The sequence below is a fragment of the Leptodactylus fuscus genome, chromosome 6 (assembly GCF_031893055.1).
Source record: "Leptodactylus fuscus isolate aLepFus1 chromosome 6, aLepFus1.hap2, whole genome shotgun sequence".
NCBI classification, from domain to species: domain Eukaryota; kingdom Metazoa; phylum Chordata; class Amphibia; order Anura; family Leptodactylidae; genus Leptodactylus; species Leptodactylus fuscus.
This window is the reverse complement of record NC_134270.1, coordinates 95300087-95321064: the sequence shown is the minus strand read 5'-3', so window position 1 is coordinate 95321064 and position 20978 is coordinate 95300087. Positions and strand designations below refer to the sequence as shown.

General features: G+C 40.3%; 1 protein-coding gene across 6 annotated transcripts in view; it reads left to right on the top strand.

The window, feature by feature from the left end:
• NFATC2 (nuclear factor of activated T cells 2) overlaps positions 1 to 20707 on the top strand; it is a 111886-nt gene extending 91179 nt beyond the window's left edge. For 5 of the 6 annotated variants that reach the window (XM_075276845.1, XM_075276844.1, XM_075276843.1 and 2 more), the window contains exon 10: positions 16656 to 20707. In XM_075276845.1, the coding sequence (XP_075132946.1) occupies positions 16656 to 16711 (56 nt within the window). In that variant the 3' untranslated portion in view covers positions 16712 to 20707. Of the gene's footprint in view, positions 1 to 11297; positions 11385 to 16655 lie in introns of all 6 variants that reach the window. The other variant, XM_075276842.1, reaches the window with a different exon arrangement.
• The last annotated feature ends 271 nt before the right edge of the window (positions 20708 to 20978 follow it).

The window sequence follows — 20978 nt, the reverse complement described above, 5'->3', positions numbered from 1 at the left end:
GGTGGAAAAAATGAAGCAAGAATGGATTAGAGACTGAGTAACTGGGTTTCCCTCTGTAAACAGCTGCTAACAAACTTGCAGAGTATGCTGGAGTTCATCTGCTCAGTAGCGCCTGGAACTCGACTCCCACCAGCGGCATTAACTCTTACAGCCACTTATTGACTGCACAAATCCCCTGCACATTGGTGCTTTCTATGAGCATCATTCACATTATTTTCTCTGTAAATATTTTACCTAATTTTATTTTTACTGTGGGCTGATATACGTGATATAAATGTGTGATAAGCTTGCAGGGACTGTGTATGTGCAAATTGTCACGACCGTGCCATGCACTCACCTGTGAGAAGGGTTTTGGTTTTTTTTCACAAGCACGTGTACACCTAAGGATAACCCGTTTTCCCACATCCCTCATAGATTTAAGTCTATTGATGCATCAGTGAAAACAGCAAAAATATATAACCAGTTCTTTTACTTCATGCATTGGTCACACAGACCCTTAAAACAACTGTCGTGCGAATAGATCCTATATTCACAATGGACTGGCAGTTAAAAAGAAAAAAAAAACAAAAACAGACATCAGTGAAACACTGTCATGTGAATAAACTCTAAGGTGTAGGAAGAGGAATTACTGCTCAGATTACTGGTCGTTATGTAATGTTTTATGAGTAATTCATATAATTCTTTTATCTGTAATGTTTGATACAAATATGTTTTATTTTATGAGGAAGTTTTCCAAGCACTGAAGTTAGTGCCGATATGGGATAAGGCTCATCAGCATGGGGATCCATTGAGTGCAAGGCACTACAAGACCAAACTTGCCAGGGTTTAGTATAGGATGTTAAAGGGCTTATTCACCTATTTAAAATTTATGGCCTATCCTGCATACTTTTAGTAGCAAGTTAATTGTATTGCAGCATTGTCCCATAGACTTGAATGGGATACCACTGCAGTACCCTTAACTGACACCATTAAAAGTATGGCAAGTAAGTAGTGCAGTGTCTGACATGCATACAATTCCGGGAGCTGCTCACTTTGGGCAGCAGCTGATCTGCGGAGGTCCTGACATATAAAATTGATGGCCTATATTAAAGGAACATATCCATATTTACATTTATGGACAATTAAAAATTAAACATTTTAGCAAATTTTATTAATTTAATAAAACAGTCTTTTGGATAGGTTGCCAATAGATACGACTATGAAATCAGGCAGGGACATTACATGTACAAGAAAATAAATCGGCTACAACAAGGAAATCATGGCTGGGTTTCTGACACGTTTCAGACCATAAAACATTCCTGCATTCATGGTCGTATCCATTGTCAACCGATTAAGACAACAGGTTGTCACCATTAAGATGGTTAGAGAAAATCTTTAAAATGCTTAAAATTATTGTTTGCAAAAATGTTAAATGTTTCACTTTTGTTGTCTACAGATATAAATATGGTAACGTTCATGGGAAAAACCCCTTAATCATAGACCATTAGATTTCAAACGGTTGATCACCCTTACAGTGTTTGTTACAGTGTTTGTCCACTTTCAGACAAATGTTGAGAGAAAAGTTCTTATTTACATAATGAAAAGTTGTACAATTTTCCAATATACTTTCTGTAGCAATTCCTCAGTCTAAATCTCTGATTGCTGTCATTCCTTTAGCTTACTTCAAGTGAATAAAAATCAGTCCATGGGATATATATAGTCCATGGTCATGTGAACACACAGATTTACAGCTTGCTACCAGACTGGTGTCTCATTAGTGTGCTGTGACTGTAATAAGCTGTTCACCTGTGTGTTCATCACGTGACCATGGACTGCTCATCTTCATGTACGGGAAGAAAGCAGAATGAATGGCAACATGAAAATATCTAGAAAACCATGAAGAATTGATACAGAAAGTATATTGGAAAACTGCTTAACTTGTTATAAGAAAAACAATAACCTTTAAAGAGGACCTTTCACCATTTTGCCCACAGGCAGTTCTATATACTACCGGAAAGCTGACAGTGTGCTGAGTTCAGCGCACTGTCGGCTTTCCTGATGTGGGTCCAGTGTGGGTCTTCTATGGTCAGAAGGGCGTTTCTGACACTCAGTCAGAGGCGTCCTTCTTCACAGCACAGCCAATCGCGCAGTGCTGTGAGAGCCGGGAGGAACGCCCCCTCCCTCCCCGATAATGCTCGTCTATGGACGAGTACTGCAAGCAGATGGAGGGGGCGTTCCTCCCGGCTCTCACAGCACAGCGCGATTGGCTGTGCTGTGAAGAAGGACGTCTCTGACTGACTGTCAGAAACGCCCTTCTGACCATAGAAGAGCTACGGTACCGGACCGTAAGCTCTTCACACTGGGCCCAGATCGGGAAAGCCGACAGTGTGCTGAATTCAGCGCACTGTCAGCTTTCCGGCAGTATATAGAACTGCCTGTGGGCAAAATGGTGAAAAGTCCTCTTTAAGCAACACTATTGGCTTTGTCTTGGAAGGACCTGAGATACATTAAAAAGAGAGAGCACCCACACAGTAACTACTACAGCTGAGACTGTATCACAAAGATTGTAACTATAGAGGCTGTCACCCCTTTATGTTAGTGCATTGTTCAGACTGTGCCCCTCAATGTGTAAGAAAATTCTCATGATACTGCCTATTCTGTGACTTTTTATCATTGTACGGTAATGCGCCATGCACACATCTAAGTGTGCTGTCTGATGTGGGGACCAGTTTTCAGCGGAATGCACTCAGATTACTCTCGGAGTGTCATCAAAGTGCGTTCTGTGATGTACTTGCCTATATGGAGGGCTTCTGATGACAAAGAGCAGGATATATTACCTGCTATATTCATCATATAGAACCATCAGATGACCCCTCTGAGCAGCATCGACGTGCACACTCAATCTTGTACATTAGACCTAACAGCTGAATTGTAGCTGCCAGGCCACTCAGCTTCGTCATTTTACAGGACCACAGGACTCCCTGCACAACTGGCCAATCTGCTCTTAAGGGCAGACAACATACAGTGTCCTTGACTGATTTATTAATTCCATGTCGCTTTCAATCTGGAGGACATATTACATTGATTTCCTATTGAAGAATTGCAAATTGTTCTGGTACTATCAGGCTTGGTTCACACATCAGTATGCCATCCGTCCGTTTGAATTCTGTTTGAGACTAATAACGGACTGATGCACATACTGATTGTATACTGACACCTTTTTATGCTGATAGCAAATGCTGTCCGTCCCCTAGAGGACAGATAAGGGGATTAAAAGTAGAAATTGTAAACAGAGTAGAGATAGGCATATTTATTATATGAATCTGTTTACAATTTTCTACTTTTAGGGCCCCTTCACACGGCGCGTTTACTCCGTGTGAAGGGGCCCTTAATCCCCTTATCTGTCCTCTAGGGGATGGACAGCGTTTGCTATCAGCATAAAAAGGTGTCAGTATACAATCAGTATGTGCATCAGTCCGTTTTTTAGTCTGAAACCGGATGGCATACTGATGTGTGAACCAAGCATTACTGGGAATGTCAGGCCTAAACCTACCTATTACTGCTTATTCGAGGCCATATTATGTAACCACTTTAGTAAATTTGGACCAAACTAAACCATTTCCCTGTCTTCCATTCTAGTAGTAAACACCATTCTCTCCATAGAGAACTACATTGGATAGAAAGAATATTTACTGATGAGATGTGACTAGTCTTCTGTCAATGTGTTGGTATAGATCTGTCTAAACCTGCACATAGATCCTGGCCAGGTTTTATTTAGGAGTGTCGACTTTTATCATGTTTTGCCTGAGGGTTTTAGTTCAATCACCGATATATAAATAGGTACGTAGACAGGAGGCCAGGAATAACTTCATAGCGGAACATGTTATGTACCTGCTAAGTGTAGTCTGTGCGTGCTGACATACATTTCTGATGGTGCTTACAGTGACCTGCAGTTTCTCAAGTTTTTCTACCTACTTTTACTTAATATACTATATCCGTGTCATGTGAATGCGGGCCAAGTGAGATGTAAGAAATAAACCTGCATTCAAAACATAGTAAATCACAAAAAAAGCAAGAGAACCTTTGTGACTATAAAGCTGTGGCCCCACCTTGCAGAAACACAGCTTTTTTTGTTGCAGATTTTTCTGTGTTTTTTTGAGCCAGAACGGCTGTTAGGCTGGGTTCAGACTGGGTTTTTTGGACCAGATTTTGAGGCAGAGGTTGCCTCAGAATCCGGTCCAAAAGAAGGCTAGCCGCGACTGGATGCCGGTGCAGTGCATACAGTGCATCGGCATCCGGTCGCGGCTTTCCACTCCAGATTAGGCCCAAATGAATGGGCCTAGTCCGGAGGGAGTGACGCGAGAATCCACCTGAAGAAAGGGCATGTCGCTTCTTTTGTCCGCAAGTGGTTTGTTGTGAATGGGAGACGATTTTTGGAGTCTGATTCCTCGTCAAAATTTGGTCCAAAAAACCCCATCTGAAACCGGTCTTATGCTTCTACCTTCAGCTTCATCCACTCCTGGCTTTGGCTCAAAAAAACGCAGCAAAATCTGCAACAAAAACAACTGTATTTCTGCACCATGTTGGCCTCAGTCTGAGCTTTTATCAGCTCTTCTATATATCAATACTGTAGAGATTTAGTAAATTTGTAAAGGATTACTGTTTGTACAAGTACATAGAAACCATCAGGTCCACCAAGTAGGTTGCTTCTCAAAGGTTGGGGGTCACTGGGGAATTGTAGAGGAGTGATTTTTCCTGCTTTTTGCACCACTCTGGCGCTGACCTAAAACAGGAAGGAATTAAAAACAAGATTAGTGGTAGCCAGTTCACCTTTTCTCAGCCCTTCCCACCTTCATGTGTGTTTAGGTGTGTCCTTTGCCCTGGCTGTTTGTCTATCAGTGATGGGTGGACAGCTTGACCAAGGGAATCTTACATGGGCTGATAACACAGCATCAGCTACCTGTTTTGGCCACGATTACTTGAAAACAGGATACGCAGATTGAGGGAAGCCAAGCACATAGGATAGGATTCCCCACTCCGCACAGTTGAGCCCCTCTGCAGCTGTTACAGCTCTTTTTACCATGAGAAACAAATAATTACAGTAAATGACTCAAAGCATTGCAGAATGGAACAGACTTGTTTCCCAGGCATGGACGTCCAGCTTTAACCTAGGAACAGAGTTCCAATTGTACAACAAAACTGTTGTTTTCTACTTGACAAATATGCACAACTTCTGCTATAAAATAAAAATCACACAGCCAGCAGCCCAGATTTACTATTACAGACACTAGTATAAACATGGTGCATCTAGTTTCGGCTCAAATTTTCCAACCTGCTAAAAATGCGAGTGTGGATTCTCAGAAACCAAGTGCAGCTTAAATATGTGATACACAAAAGGAGTGTAGAAAAACTCTGGCTCAAGGTAAGCCAACTAAAAGGTGGTGTAAATATAGACTAGACAGTCGAAAGATACGCCAAATTCATCACAATAAATCTGGTGCATTTTCAGGCTGCCTTTTCAGGGGAAGGGGGGTAATTAACACAAAGACTAGGACCAGTTCTGGAGTTTCACAGCTTTAGGTGGAGCTACATAAGTTATATGTTGGTAGTTAGATGTATTTATCAGACTCTCTTATATGCTGCTGTATTGATGTTCTTAATGCCTCTGGGATTATCATCTCCAATGGTGAACTGACATTCTACGAAACTGTAGTATTTTTGCTGTGATTTTTTTTAAATTGAATTATAGAATTCAGTGCTTTAACCAGGTATATCTACCTACCCACTAGTCAGAAAAACTGCAGCAAAGCTCCAGTTAATGGACCATAGCTCACCACAAAGTCTGGTGACTGCAATGCTGGAGTGCAAGTAAAAATGGTGAACATCTGGACCAGCACTACTGTGCCTTTTTTCTCAGGATCAGTGGTGGTCCTAAGGTTTGCACTACCATTGAGTATAAGTAATAACATGAGTACTGTATCCTTGTAGTATGCAATCACTCAGCCCATTGGCTGGAAATTGACTTGGCCATGTGAATATAGCATAAGGCAGTCAGTTGAAGAATGGAGTCCACACATTATGGAAAAGCTGTGTTTCATTGCAAGTTTTGCTGTGTTTTGTGCTCTTGCACTTCTTCCTTTTGCTAAATCCAGCTTTTGCTGAAGAAAAACATCAAAAACTGCAACAAAAACACAGCTTATCAGCAACAATTGACCGCAGTTACGCCATTCTTGTTGCCCAGAGCATTAAATCTATTTCGCAAGTTTAAAAATAAATTAAATGAGCCAAATTAAGGACTGGTGTATTGTACGCCAGTCTTAATAAACTGCCCCACTGTTTCAGGGTACCACAGATTTATGAAGTGGCTGCGGCTCCTTCTTAAATCTGTTGGCCGTCCTAGTGCCAGAATGGAAATCTTTGCCAGGGAGGAGCTGAGATAGATTTACATTCTAACTCCTGCCAGAAAACTGCTATGACTTATAATAAATCAGTCGTCTTGGCCAGTTTTGCCCACATTTGCACAATGTGGTGTCTGAGGTGCAGATCAGGGCTTGTGGTTCATGTTTGGCGCAGGAAAGGGCCTTGCCTCAATATCATCCCTCTATGCCATTTTGACTGACCGTAGGCAATAGCGCCGGGTCTCTGTTGTATAATACAGCAGACATCTGGCGGCTATAGCAACCACTCAGCTCCACCATATTTATATAATGGTATAGTGAATGTCGGGAAGGGGTTAAAGTTGCAAAAACCCTCCAAAAAAAAAATAATATATATATATATATATATATATATATATATATATATATATATATATATTTGTCAAAAGATCATAAAAACTGATTACAACAAGTCCAAGTTTAATAAACACATTGATTTCAATGGCTTTTTAAAACTATCTGTAGGTGCACGTTTGGAGCTCTTTTGGATGGAGACAAAAAAGGTGACATCTGTGTTCAGGTTTCCATTTGGGGAGTCTGCTTGGGGAGCCCTCGAATGGAAACCTAAACAAATTAAAAAGCGGTTACCTGGGAAACCCATGGACTCCATAGAATATAATGGGGTCCTTGTGGTTTCCACTCTATTTCCATACGAAACATGTGGAGAGAAAAGTCCTGCAAGCGAATAGAATATGCATCCTGTAGTATTCATGATGGTTGAAAAACAGCATTTTATTAATTGATCTTATTATATGCTATAGAGTTTACAAATTGGAGTCAGAATTTGTTCCTTTGTATCAGCCCTATTTGTCTCATACTATTTGCTTTTGATCATGAAAATCGAGCGACATTTGCTAACTGCCTTTTGGGCATCTGTCAGCTAGGGAATAAATGTCTGACTCAACGTAGAGCTTGTAAATTCCAGGCTTTAGAAGATACATGATGAGGTTTGTTGTGTAATTTTCATGATAAAAAAACCCCCACTGATCACCAAACCACTAAGCTTTTGAAGCCCTTCATCTTTGTTTTGGGGCTATAAGTTTGATGGCACACTCTTAAAACACTTTCAGTGCAGCAGAAATGTCCTGAATGTACCAGGGAAAGCCCAACGTTCTTACAGTAAGCCTCCCTTTCCTATTACATTAGCGTGGGTTGACATTCTGCTAATTACATCTCTTGATAGGAAATGCAGGGCAGGAAATGACATGTGCAGTTATCATGCAGTGCACCTTACTGTCTTATACGGTGGCAATAGCATCACCTGGCTCCTTCAGATCTCTGAAGAATCCACCCTATTACTCAGCAGTAGTCTTCCTATGCCTACATAGAACCTTGTGAAGGAGATAGATCAAGGCTTGTCCACCATTCTATACACTATATGGAATCTAATCTGTCACCTAGTCTTCATATAATGCTATTTTATTTGATATTTATGAAAAAAAATATGAGCTGTAGTAGATTTATGTATTTTGGTTAGATTGATTCATGCAGACTTGTGGGGTTTTTTGATGAAATGGCCACAAAAACTCCATATGTGATACTAGCCTATAGCCCCTTTCATGCAAGCCTATTTTTTCAGTAGTATGTCCTGTAAAGTGAGTCTGTCTGCTTCAAAAAGCCGTCCAAACTGATAATTGTACCACAAACCGACATAGCAACGCAGAGATAACCGTCTCTTTATGGATATGCATATCCTTTGAGGGCTGGGCTAGATTTGCGGGTCAGACCATTAAAAATGCTCCAGCTCTCCCCTTGAATCTGTGCTCAGTGTCTCCTCTTTTGCCGTAGTTGACATTTTGAGGCTCTACATTATGGTTGTCTTTCATCAAATCTGGTAAATTGGGTTCCATCCACAGAGCAGTTTCAGGCTGGGCTGCATATCCATAAAATATGATTATTTCTACGATGCTTTATCAATTTGAGGCCAGAAAGAGATGTATCTGCTCTTTGTTAAAGTTCTCTATGTGGTACTATTATTGGTTTAGGAGACATTTTGGACCTCACAGATTCTCTTTACCCACGAGGATGTTCAAAAGGTAATTTAAAATGTGCATTTAGAAACTTTCATTTGTTTCAGAATATGATAGCATCCATAGGTGATTGATATTGCAGTAGTATATTACCAGAATGGAGTCTGTTTTTCAAAGGGGCTGTCTTATGTCATTCCTACAATGTATTAGTCCAGAATCCAGGCTGTTGAGTAGGGCAAGATGTGAAGGTTTAACTGCTTCTGCAGATTCTGCTTCTGACATCAAAAATACCTTAAAAATGATGAAAATCCAAAACAAAGTTTGTTATAATTCTTGCATAAATTATACAATTTTTATTTGTCCACTGTGTAGGCGATAACTGATAAATGGAATAAGAACTAATTACTGGAAAGCCCACCAATTGCTAGATTGAAGTTGCACATGTGTACACAGGGGTGTAACTTGAGAAGGTGCGGTCGCACCGAGACCCAGGAGCCTTAAGGGGCCCATAAGCACTGCCATCAGTAAAGAGATTTAAGCTTCCATATGGCTCATAAGACAAGGAGATCCACAGATTACCCTTACCCTTAAACTCCTTAGCATCCATAACCATCACTATCAAAAATTTGCTGTAAAGATGAGGTAGGGACAACCAGGGCCCACAAGACTTTAGTTACACCACTCTATGTCAGCATGAGGTAGGGGGACCGGACAAAAAATTGCATGAGGGAGGGCCCATTGTGTGTACTGTCTCCTCATTCACATTTGTGGCGCTGCACATGGCTTTTCACCACCAGTCTCACAATGATGAATAGAGCTCCATTCAAGTGTGGATATTCAGGACATTAATTCTCTTGATTATTGGGGGTTCCAATAGTCAGATGACCACTGATTTAGAAGTTGTTCTTCATCTAGTGGATAGTGGGATATCTTATTACCAGAAAATGAGTGTAAGTCTAAAAAATAACTGGCGCCTTTTGTTGCTTGCCAGGAAGTTTGAATGCAATGCATCTGAGCTAGTGTTATTTCCACCAATGTTGTAGACCATGATGTTTAGCCGTCTGCCAGGAGATCCCCTGTACAATAAGCGGTTGTCACTTTCATCCTTTTCTCCCTCAACTCTTTGGATTTTCCCATCCAGCTCCTTTTTAAGGTAATTTGTCACTGCAATTCTGCATTAGTCTTAAATAGGTCACAGTATTTACAGTAAACCTCAATGTTTAGTGGTTTCATATGCTTCCCCTTGATGATTTCTGTAGAGATAAATAATGTGATTACAAGTAGAGAGGTGTCAAAATCTTCTGCACATAACATCGCTGAGTTACCAGGGGTGTAACTTGAGAGAGTGCAATTGCATCGGGGCCCAGGAGCCTTAGGGGGCCCACAGGCACTGGCATCAGTATTGAGATTGCAGCTTCCATCTGGCCCATAAACCACAGAGACCAAGATTACCCTAACCACACTAAGGCTGATTAAACTCCTTAGCACTTGTAACCATCACTATCAAGAATTTTCTGTAGGATGAAGTAGGGGACTCTGGACAAAAGATTGCATCAGGGGCCACAAGACTTTACTGTAGTTACGCCACTGAGTGTTACCATTTTGTCAGGATGAAGCCCTCATCATCTGGCATTGCTGGTGCATAGTCCATGCAGAAACCTACTGCCTAGTCTAGCATTTTATACACTGTATTTAGCTGTATTGGTCTTGTACAATACTTTAATCACCTAATCTGGTATGTGCCATACAGTGGGGTAGAGCTGTTAATGGTGATATGAACAAAGCCAAGGGATACTGTCCCTTTCTTGTACAGTATAGTAGGAACCTAGGTAGGTTTTAAAACAGTGTAAACCATCCATCGTTGGAGCCATGTTCGCTTTTCCATATAGGAGGAGTAAAGCTCACTGTTGGAGAAGGATCTGGTTGTACTTTTAGATCATAGAGTAAATAAAAGCATGCAAACAAGGCTTCTTCACTGTAGGGACTGTGAATCTGTAGAATAACCTACCACAAGAGCTGGGCACAGCTGACTGCTTCAAAAAAAAAAGGATCATGGTTATGGAAATGTATAAAAACATGACGTTTTCCATCCCCTGGTTGAACTTGACGGCCATATGTCTTTTTTTCAACCTTACTAACTATGTAACTTTATGAGTACAAGTCTGAGAACAAATAATTCATTGCTCAGAGAGGCAAGTGCTGTGCTATACTGACTGAGATCTGAATACTGACCAAGCATCTGAGCAGGCTGTTATCAGAATGCAATCCCTACTTTAAATATAACTGTTCCTCGACTGTATGTTAGCAGCATATTATATATGGAGGCTGAGAACCTGTCTTTATAGACAACAATGCTATCATTCACTGACAGAAAGCACAAAATATATCAGAAAATTACAGAAGAAAACATTGAGCCACAAAGTCTGGCCACTAAGCTGCCCATTTTTCAGTGAACCTACAACTTTTTGTATACACTGTCTACATGGTTCTGCCATAAACTGTGATGATGATGATTTTGACTGACATGAAATTTATTGCACAACTAACGTGTTCAGAATTGTTACACAATATGCAGTTTATGTTGGATTTCGTGATATTTTACATGCTGTCTGGGGCCCATGCAGAGTCCAAAAAATCCAAGCCACAAGCCTTGCAAAATGACAGGTGCTGGTTGGTTGCCATTGGACACAGCACTGTTGCTGTTACATCTTCATTCATAGCTCTTCCCCAGTGTGTGGCATACAGGGACTTCTGTGATTCTTTGGACTCTTATGGACTGCTCCAGATACTGTGGAAAAGCTCTATCTGGTCCTTAGAAACCAAAAACTTGCAGTTATAGCATTTTTTTCCCTTTTTTCCTTTCTTTGTACCTACTCAAAACTCAAAATTGGTTTTTGCAAATCTTTTTCAGAACTGATAGATACAAACCTTAGCTGGATACAAAACATTATATGAGGCCGGGGTCAGTGGTCTCTGAGGCAAGAATTGAAAGTAAAAGGTAACTCCTCATTTTACTCCCTTCTCTTGGCAGTTTCTCACATTTCTGATCCTTTCACATAGTCAGATCTCTTTCTCTGTTTCACTGTGAATTTCTCTGAGAGATTGCTCAGAAGTTTCGGCTAAGGTGTCTGTATTTCTGCATGGGCTATGAGACACCTTCATACTGTGGGAGGCATATGGCCAGATGAAGTATTGGGGAAACAATTGATAGATCCAAAGAGATATGGTCTTGGATGTGTTGTCATTGTTCAGAAATGTCCCCATTTGAGAAGCCTGCAGTACCCATGTGTATAATTGTTTCTTTTCTAGATCTTTTCATTGTGTGATTTTAGGGATTTTAGGGTCTTTATCTTTTATCCCTTTCCTGTTGACCATGTAAGAAACTATGGGTGTATCACTGAGACACTACAAGACTGCTTGTTCTGTAACTAGATCCTACTGAATTGATAGCCACTTTGTGGGTTGACTTCTGTCAGCAGTGGTGTAACTTGAAGGTGTGCAGAGGGTGCAGCTGCATCGGGGCCAGGATCCTTAGGGGGCCCATAAGCACTGGCATCAGTATTGAGATTGCAGCCTCCATCTGGCCCATAAGCCACAGAGACCCACAGATTCCCCTAACCACACTAAGGATGATTAAACTCCTTAGCACCCATAACAATCACTATCAAGAATTTTCTATAAAGATGAGGTAGAGGGCCCCGGACAACCAGGGCCCACAAGACTTTAGTTACACCACTGTATGTCAGCATACAGCAGTTTGCTGATGTCAGAACATCTAGTGTTATAAGCAGAGCTATCCAACGTAGAGACATCACATAGATCTCTTCCGTTATATTCATCACACTTGATGGTCTAAATATCAGAGTCTTATATGAAAGTAGATTTTATATGATTCCCATCTGATAACATTGGGTGTGTCAATGGAATACACAATAGCAGTATAGTGGAAGGGAATGTCAGAGTATTAAAATGAAAGAAGAATACGCAGTAAATCTTATTGCATATGAGATTAATCTTTTTATCTGTCTGTTCCACCTCTGCATAATATGTACTAACTGTTAGGTGTAGGTGACCATAGCACCTCTGCAAAGACTAAGTATAAATGGATGGTGGGAGAAAGGACTATGAATTATACACAAAAGTTCAGCAAATTAAGCCAAAAATTGCCTAAAGGGAAGGGGGGGGGTGTAGTCACTAGTCACACAAGTTTGCCTGTATTTCCTCCAAACGGCCCAGGTTTTTTTTTTTTCAAATTTAGGGTGGTTGCTTTCTGCCCAATTAGCAAATTCCACTATTCTACATGTATAAATGATCCACCTTTTCCACTCAGTCTCACATACCGGGGGAAGAAGTAGACCTCCACTGAATTGGTGGAAGCAGGAGAGATATGGAACATCAACTCATGGGAAACGTAGTTGCTTTTTTAATTCATGCATATACTAGGCTCTTCCTCCAGATAAAACGCCCACTAGAAGTATATCTTGTAATTTGAATATGTCATGGGAATGTATGGAAACAATATTGCAAAGGTATCACAAGTTGATTAGAGGATGAAATATTGAGGAACAACTATTATTCATTTGCTCTGCATGCCTGTGAGAGTGTTTGGTTGCTATGACAGACATGTGACTGGATCTCTTAACCATAGAAAATGCACAGAAAATATGAAACTTCATTTTGTATTAAAACCAGATATCTATAATTTTCTGTGTCACAGGACCTGTCCTGTGTCTGGTTGTAAAACATTAGAATGTTGAATTGAATGTTGAATTGAAAATTTGTCTCGCACATAAATCTCCTCAATTTTTTTTAGGGGTCAGAAACCTTCTCCTAAAAATGACATGTATGCTCATCTGACCTGCCTATTGTAGCAAACAGTTGTATTCCCCATAATAATTCTGGGGTATTGATTCTTATGACTCTACATTGTGCTGTTCCTCTATTATTACTGCTAGAAATATATCTTTAAGTTGACAAGTGGGTGTCACCAGATTGGAGGGGAGGTGTCCTTTCTATCCAATCAGTTCTGATTCTTTAGGGACAAAGGGAGAAGTAACAACCATTTCATACAATAATGTGACAACCATACATTTCTTGAAGGAATTACAAAGGAACACACAAGGCCGAGTTCAAAGAAAAGATGCTTCAGAATTCTTGTCATGAGTGGTGAAAAGTCTTCTTTAAAGTGCTGTAAAGTCTTATCGAAATGAAGTATTTCTCAGGGCTATAAATTATTATGTAACGTACACAGTTGTCACAGCTCTTTCATTTAGCCAGTCTAACAATATGCATCAGTGTCCTCATAGGATCTTAGCTAGCCATCAATTCAATATGGCAATTTCTGTATCGCATCCTCAACCATCACTCACTTTCTCGTGCCCAGCTCTGGATGGATGCTGCCACTTATAACATTTACAGCCTTCCTCACAGCCAAGATTCTGTCAGTCTGACTTGTAAATCACGGAATAACGGCATCTGATTCATATTCTAGCTCTGAGTTTCTCTATTAACTTGAGCTATAAAAAGTGTTCTGCACAATGTATTCCTCATCTCCAGTCCTGCATCAGGCAGAATGTCACCGACCACCCTGCACACTTGTAAAGAACATCTCCTCCGGGGTAGCCCTCAGGTACTACTGACTACCACCGTTCAATGACTCTTTGAAAAGAAAAGGTTTGGCAGCAACAGAAGCCAGACGTTCACCAAACAGAGGCCCATTCATGGACTGTAATATACATTTTTAGAGCTCCTAGTTGAAAGTGGCCTAAATATATTTTGTCAGTTTTTGTAGGTTGAAGCATCAGAACATTAATTCCACTATGAGCATTCAAGCCTTATGGACAATTGTAACATTGTAACCCAGAATATTCGCTCCTTAGCTCCTAATTTTGTGTTTTACATTACCTGCAAAGTGGATGGGATTCTGGCTAATCCCATTTACACATTGTAGAAAAACATCTGTACCGGAAATACAGTAAATTCAAAAACCTGCGTGTTTTTGCAAATCGCAGTATACCAGTTATATTTATGGGAACCATGGCATTAAGGGAAATACATTTGTCATCTATATTGTACATTATGTAACATGGAAAAGTAAGAGGGTATGAGTTGTTACAACATTCAATATGATCACCCATCACATCATCCACACAGAAAACCCACTCATACAGCCTTTCACATTGATATAACCATCTCACTTCCTGGATACAGAGGTTGTTGCCCACATAATGTATTTATAGATGTAAATAACCTGATAACATGGCACAAGGACCAATAACCAGACTAGTGACTTTAGATATTGGTTACAACTTGTGAGAGAATGGTGCAAATTTCCACAGCAGAGTGTGTAACATTTAGATTCAGGAGCAGACTCACAATTTGTCAATCATTAACTATATAACATACCCTCAAACCTGCAAACATTTTTTTTCTGCAGTATGTGCATTACATTGCTGCCAGTTGAGAATGTAGCCTAAACTTCCCCTAGTTATGTGAACATGTAAACCATTACATACACCAGACAACTAGCGTGTTACTGTAGTAGATGGAGATTAGTACATTCACTGTAGGTAGGTCTTGAAAATTTTGTTTTCTGCTGTTGTAAAATTCTGTAACTTCTCACATTTTTTAAGATCTCTGCTTCCTAGGAATATTCTTCGTATTAACCAGTGGCTGGAAAGATTGAATGCATGTCTGTGTATTAGATATGAAAAAAAAAAAGTAGTATGCACTATGCTAGACAATTGCGTCTGCTTGGCTCCGGATTCATCTCCGCAGACTTACAGATATAAGGCCTGGCTCACATCTGCATTCGGTACTCCGGGAGTCTGTTTGGGGACCCCCCCAAACTGAATACCGAATGCATTAAAATGCGGTGAGCAATGAAAGCACACGGACCTCATAGACTATAATGGGGTCAGTCCATATGTTTTCTGCGCGGTGTCTGCAAAAGTCATGCGGAGAGAAAAGTAGTTTAAAAGAGTGTCCAGTTTTTCACATATTCATGTGAATACTCCCTAAAATAGGGATAGAATTGTTCTTCTAAGTCTACCTCATAAAGGATTATCCAAGGTGGATACAATTGCAACAAGAGGTTGAAACTGTTTGGTCAAGAGGGTTTCTCAACCTTTAGGCTCCGTTCCTACGGAGTAACACGCCGCACATTCAGACACGTATACACGTGTCAGAGTGTGAGTGCTCAAAATAGATCCCATTCACTTCAATGTGTGCCGGCTTACGGGCGCTACACATTGAAATCAATGGGAGGCTTTTTAAACCATTGATTTCAATGTGTAGCACCCGTAAGCCGGCACACACTGAAGTGAATGGGATCTGTTTTGAGCGCTCACACTCTGACACGTGTATATATGTCTGAATGCGTGGCTCGTTACTCTGTGGGAATGGAGCCTTAGAGGCAAACACATGTACCTCTACTCTGACTGCAATATGAGAACTTGAAAATGGTAAAGTACAATGAAGTACAAACACAGACTTAAAATGGGGGCCACTGTTTATACTGCTCGTGTGTATGCAGATCCAGCTTTTGAGTGTACTTTTATAGATAGTCATTGCTTTGGCTGGTTACATTCTAGTATTGCATTAAAGCTATGTGTACACAGGAATACATTTGTAAGTTAATGTTCTACATAGCTTTGCATTCATATTTCACTAAGTTTGCAGCACTATCTGCATGTCATATGAATAGATTTTGTTGCAGATGTTCTGTAGACTTCACCCTGTGCATTGCAAAGAATCGATTACGCAATGAAGAGTGAAAAAAAAACTGGGAAACTTAAGAAAATGCAAGCACTTTCTCTATAGATTTAACAAGGGAAGAAAAATAGCAGAGAAAAATGCAGTAAAACAGCAAATGCAATGAAAAATTATGCAGAAAATATAATACACTTCGACTGCGTTTTTTTTTTTTTTTTTTTTTTCTGCAGCAGTTTTTAGCTGTGTTTCACAATATGGGCCTTAGCCAAATTAAGATTGCTCACTCACTGTCCATATTAGAATCTTCAAGATATCAACCCGGGGACTGACTTGTATACATGTTATGTAATAAAATGAACAGAAAATGGGGATGTTATAGTGTTTGTTAAATTCAATAAGTTCAGTTAAGTTCAATTTGTCATTGCACAGGACATATAGATGTGACAGGGACGGAAATGGATTTGAACATCCCTCTCTCCGTTTCCTCATTGACTAAGCATCTGTGAATATTTGCTTTGTCTGGAATCATTTTATTTATATTCTCTTTTGTCTACAGTTAATGAAATTATCAGGAAGGAGTTTTCTGTACTGCCTGCTAGAAATCAAACATAGAAGAGCAAAGCTGCCAGAACCTCACTTACAGAATGCTTCCTTCCCTGACCTCCACAGTCCTGCCGCCTTGTACACCCCACCTTCTGTTTCCTCTCCATCCACTGCAAGCTGCCTATTCCAGCACCACCAACAATATCTTGGCACCAAGCTTGCCCGTACTTCTGGAAACATCAAAGCCATAAGACTCATTGTCCTGTCAGAAGACGTGTATACCAGAACTGATGACCATGGAAATCTAGAAAATGGTTAGGGGTGACCTGTATGTCTGTGTGTAAAATGAGGAGAACATCTCTTAGGACAAGTGTTAGGAAATGAAATGTGTAGCAAGACAGATGCTGCTTACTGAAAGTTTATCACTGAAGCAGTAACATTGCTCAGGAAGTTTGAAAGGACACAAAAAACCTAAATCAACACTTGTAGACCCACACTCTGGGGAGGGGACAACATGCGGTTTTCCATCTGTGGTGCATTACAAGTTCCAGCATGCACTTATGATGGGCAGCCATATTGTGTGCTGTGCAGTCTGCTCATGTACATTTACTCTATGTCTGCATTGTCCAATAACTAGAACAGAAACTGCCCTAAAGAGGACCTATCACCTCTCCTGATGTGTCTGTGTTAGATAATATTTGTTAAATGACATAACCCTGCATTGTGCCATTCCTCTGTTATCGCTCCTGGAAATTTTTTAATTAATTTCCAATTGGGAGTTGCCATTCAATGACTTGTTACTACACAGTCTGACACTGGCAGAAGAATTGTACAGAGGCACACACCAATTGGTATCACCCAGTATCCGTTTATTACAGGGAATCTGTCAGGTTCAGTATGCCTCCTAAACTAACAATAATGCCAATATGGCCCTTTAATAGGAGCAGAAACCTACTGTTGTGGCCACAAACTGATGAAGAAATTCTGAGAGAATCTTCTTTTTATGTATATGCAAACCAGTCTGCTAGTGTATTGATAGTGGGCCTGATTTGCCTATAGGCAGTTGCAAATCCTCTGGCTCTCCCCTAGAATTGGTGCCCATATCTATAATAAGATTATCTATGCATGGTTTTACCAGTTTGTGGTCATAAGGGTATGTTTCTGCCTCTGTTAAAGACCCCTACATGGTATGATTGGTGTGGGAGGCATTTTGGACTCCTTAAAAAGTTCCAGGAAGAGTAACAGTAGAACAGCTCAACATAGTGTTATGGGAAAAAGCAATCCTTAATTTTGTTGCATGAAAAAAACAAGTATTTCCTAAGACACTTCACCGGTAGGACAGGTCCTATTTAAATAACCTCATCACTTGTCCTAAGTCTCCTCATTGCTCTTGCCTTTATTGCCTTATACAGCAGCTTTTTGATTCATCCCCTAAATCTAATCATAATCATAAGATACATAAACAGAAACTCAGATTATTATATTTTTTAGCTAAAATAGATATTATATACATACGTTTTTATTGTCCTTTGTATAGAGGGTTTGTGCCATTTAAAGCAGGGATCCTCAAACAGCCAGAGCTGGCAGCTGCCCCGGAATAACTCCCCATCTCTGACACCTTTATGTACAGCCCCTGCTTAGTCCTTCCTAACTCCCCTAGTCCGGTGTTGAGCGATCCCTGCTTTAAATTGTAAGTAGAGATCTCCTAGAGACCTCCCGACAGCAAATGTAAATACTGAATGCAGAATATGTTATTTATTGTGTCTAATCAAATGTTTAGAATGAGGAATTAAACTAATTTGCTTGTTTTTATAGATATATATATGAGCCGCCTTTGTATATTTCTGTGGTATATAATGCTTTAAAAAAAAGTTTATCTGAGGTGTCCTAAGGACCATATGTTGATAGGACAGAGCCTGTCATGTTACATTCCCCTGTATGTCGCAGTAATTTACCACAGCAGCCAGATGTTACATTGTAGTGAATGGGATTTTTATATGACACACAGTGCAGTGTCAGGGTGAGCACAGATTATAGTCGCATATTTGCAGTTGCAGTTTTCTCCGTTGACTTTTATATGTGGATTCTAAGCCGTTTTCCATAGAAGCAGCTCTCACACTGATCACATTAAATTTTCCTTTAGTTTTTGCCAAGTTTTTGGTGAACTGCATATTTTATGCTGTATCACAACTGATGCGCGTGAAGGTGCCCCAAGTATAACGCAACGAGGAGTCTGTTAGATGAAAAACTGGAAATGGGGTCCATGCACACGGACCCTGTATGGCTTCTCAATTATTTTCTGTGGGTCTGTATTTATGGAGCCTAGGTGCCCTATGTGCCACTATATTCTAGGGCAGACTTCCAGCTTATTAAGCATTTGGGCCCAACTATGCTGCAGTCCGCACTTCATCCATTCAGGCTGTTATATATGCCATGCACAACTATGTTACAAGTGGCTGTTGCAGTAAAATACATTTCACATAAAAATGCTGTTGGGACCCCAAGCTGTGTGTAGTCATCCCCACAGAGGACAGAAAGACAAAGCTTCCAAAACTGCAATGTGACATTTTTGGTTATACTCAGTCTATTTTGTATTTCCCTCCCCAATAATGCTTTGGGGAGGGAGCTGTAAATAAGCCATAAACCACAGCGCATGTGTCTAAAGGATAATCCAAGAAAAACCAAAGACAATCATTAATGTTCAATGTTCTAGGATTGTCTGCTATCTGATGTTTGGCAACAAACGGTGGAAGATTTCCCAGAGCGAACAATCCAATTTGTCACTTTACCAATCTGCCTTAAAAAAACCTCCAATCGATTAGCTAATAACCAGTCACTATGGGCAGCACCAGTCGTCTGTTATTTTCTAGTTCTAGTCTCCCAGAACTTCCAAGTAGTCCCCTTAATGATGTCTTAAGGTGTATAAATTGTATTTGCACAATTGTAGCAGAGCTGAGTTTGCCATTTACCACTTTGAATTGTTGATGCAAGAGAATGAAGAATGAACTGCAGGTACTCCTCAGCATCATGGGGGATCACGGTCAGTGAATCATAACCCTCCGCATCTTCCTGTCAGCAAAGCCTTAATGTATTTACCTAATGCAGGAGATGTGCTTACTGTGCCTGGACTGTGGCCATATTTGCACATGAGGAAATTCTGTTTTTCCTCAACAATGTCAATGTTTTTACCACAGTGCCTTCCTGTCATTGTACCAAAGAATCTCAAATCACATTGTCTGACGGCTGTGCAGGTTATGATAGATTTTCCGTGAGTGTAATATGGCATCAGACGAGTGGTTGTGGAATGTGAGTAGCTCTGCCCGCAGCTCTGGGTGTAGTGTTTTTTAAGTCTGCAGGTGCCTGATGATAAGAATTGGCGTCCTGTGTACAATCCATCAATCTTCTACTGCAAATTAGTCTGGGATTATCGTATAACTCTCAATCTCACCAGTATAATTATAATCCCAGCCAGTGTTACCCACAGAAAAGTATATCTTAATAGTGTCCCCTGTATACCTATTAACACAAGCTATGCAGTTACTGGGCTAAAAATCTCTCTTCCTCAACTCTTGAAAAGTGCTGCCCATAGCAACAAGATATGAATGCTATATCTTGTCATTATAGTACCATGTGCTCCATCTGTATGCTGCCTTTATCTGATAGATTGTAAGCTCTTTGGAGTAGTTTAGCTGATTAGCAGCATCAAGGGCTTGATGTGTTATCCTCAAACGGAGTACATTTACAGAAACTTTCTGAGGATTCCCATCAGGGATGCATGCTATGCTGACCTCACATGATAAATAGTAGGATGATGAGGAAGATGAAGGCAGACACCACAGATCATGTGACATGTACATCTCTCCAGTGTTATCTAGTTGTCTTGTTGTATGATTATGTACTGGACCAAAGAGCCCCAATTGTTCCAATGTCCCGGGGCGACAGATTCAATTTGCACTTCTATAAATGCAACTTGTTGTTCTCATCACTTTGTACAATGTCTCATAATACAGTGTACGCAGCTCTCCTGTCAAGTAATACAGCTTGGAAATGTTCTCAAATGTTAACACAGCATGTTTTTTACATAAATACATTTTATATTCTGTATACCTTAATCTGTCTCTTTGTGATTATTCATCTGGGGAAGGAAATAAATATATTGATATATTCATCTGGTAAAGGAAGCATGATATCTGGGCCGAGCTCTGACATTTTACAGTTTACACAAGTTGCTGTACAAGTAGTACTGTCTCAGATATTGTGACACAATGGTAGAGAACAAGAAGTCAAATACACATAACAGTCACACTCTATAAACGAAAATAGATGGTGTGGTGGG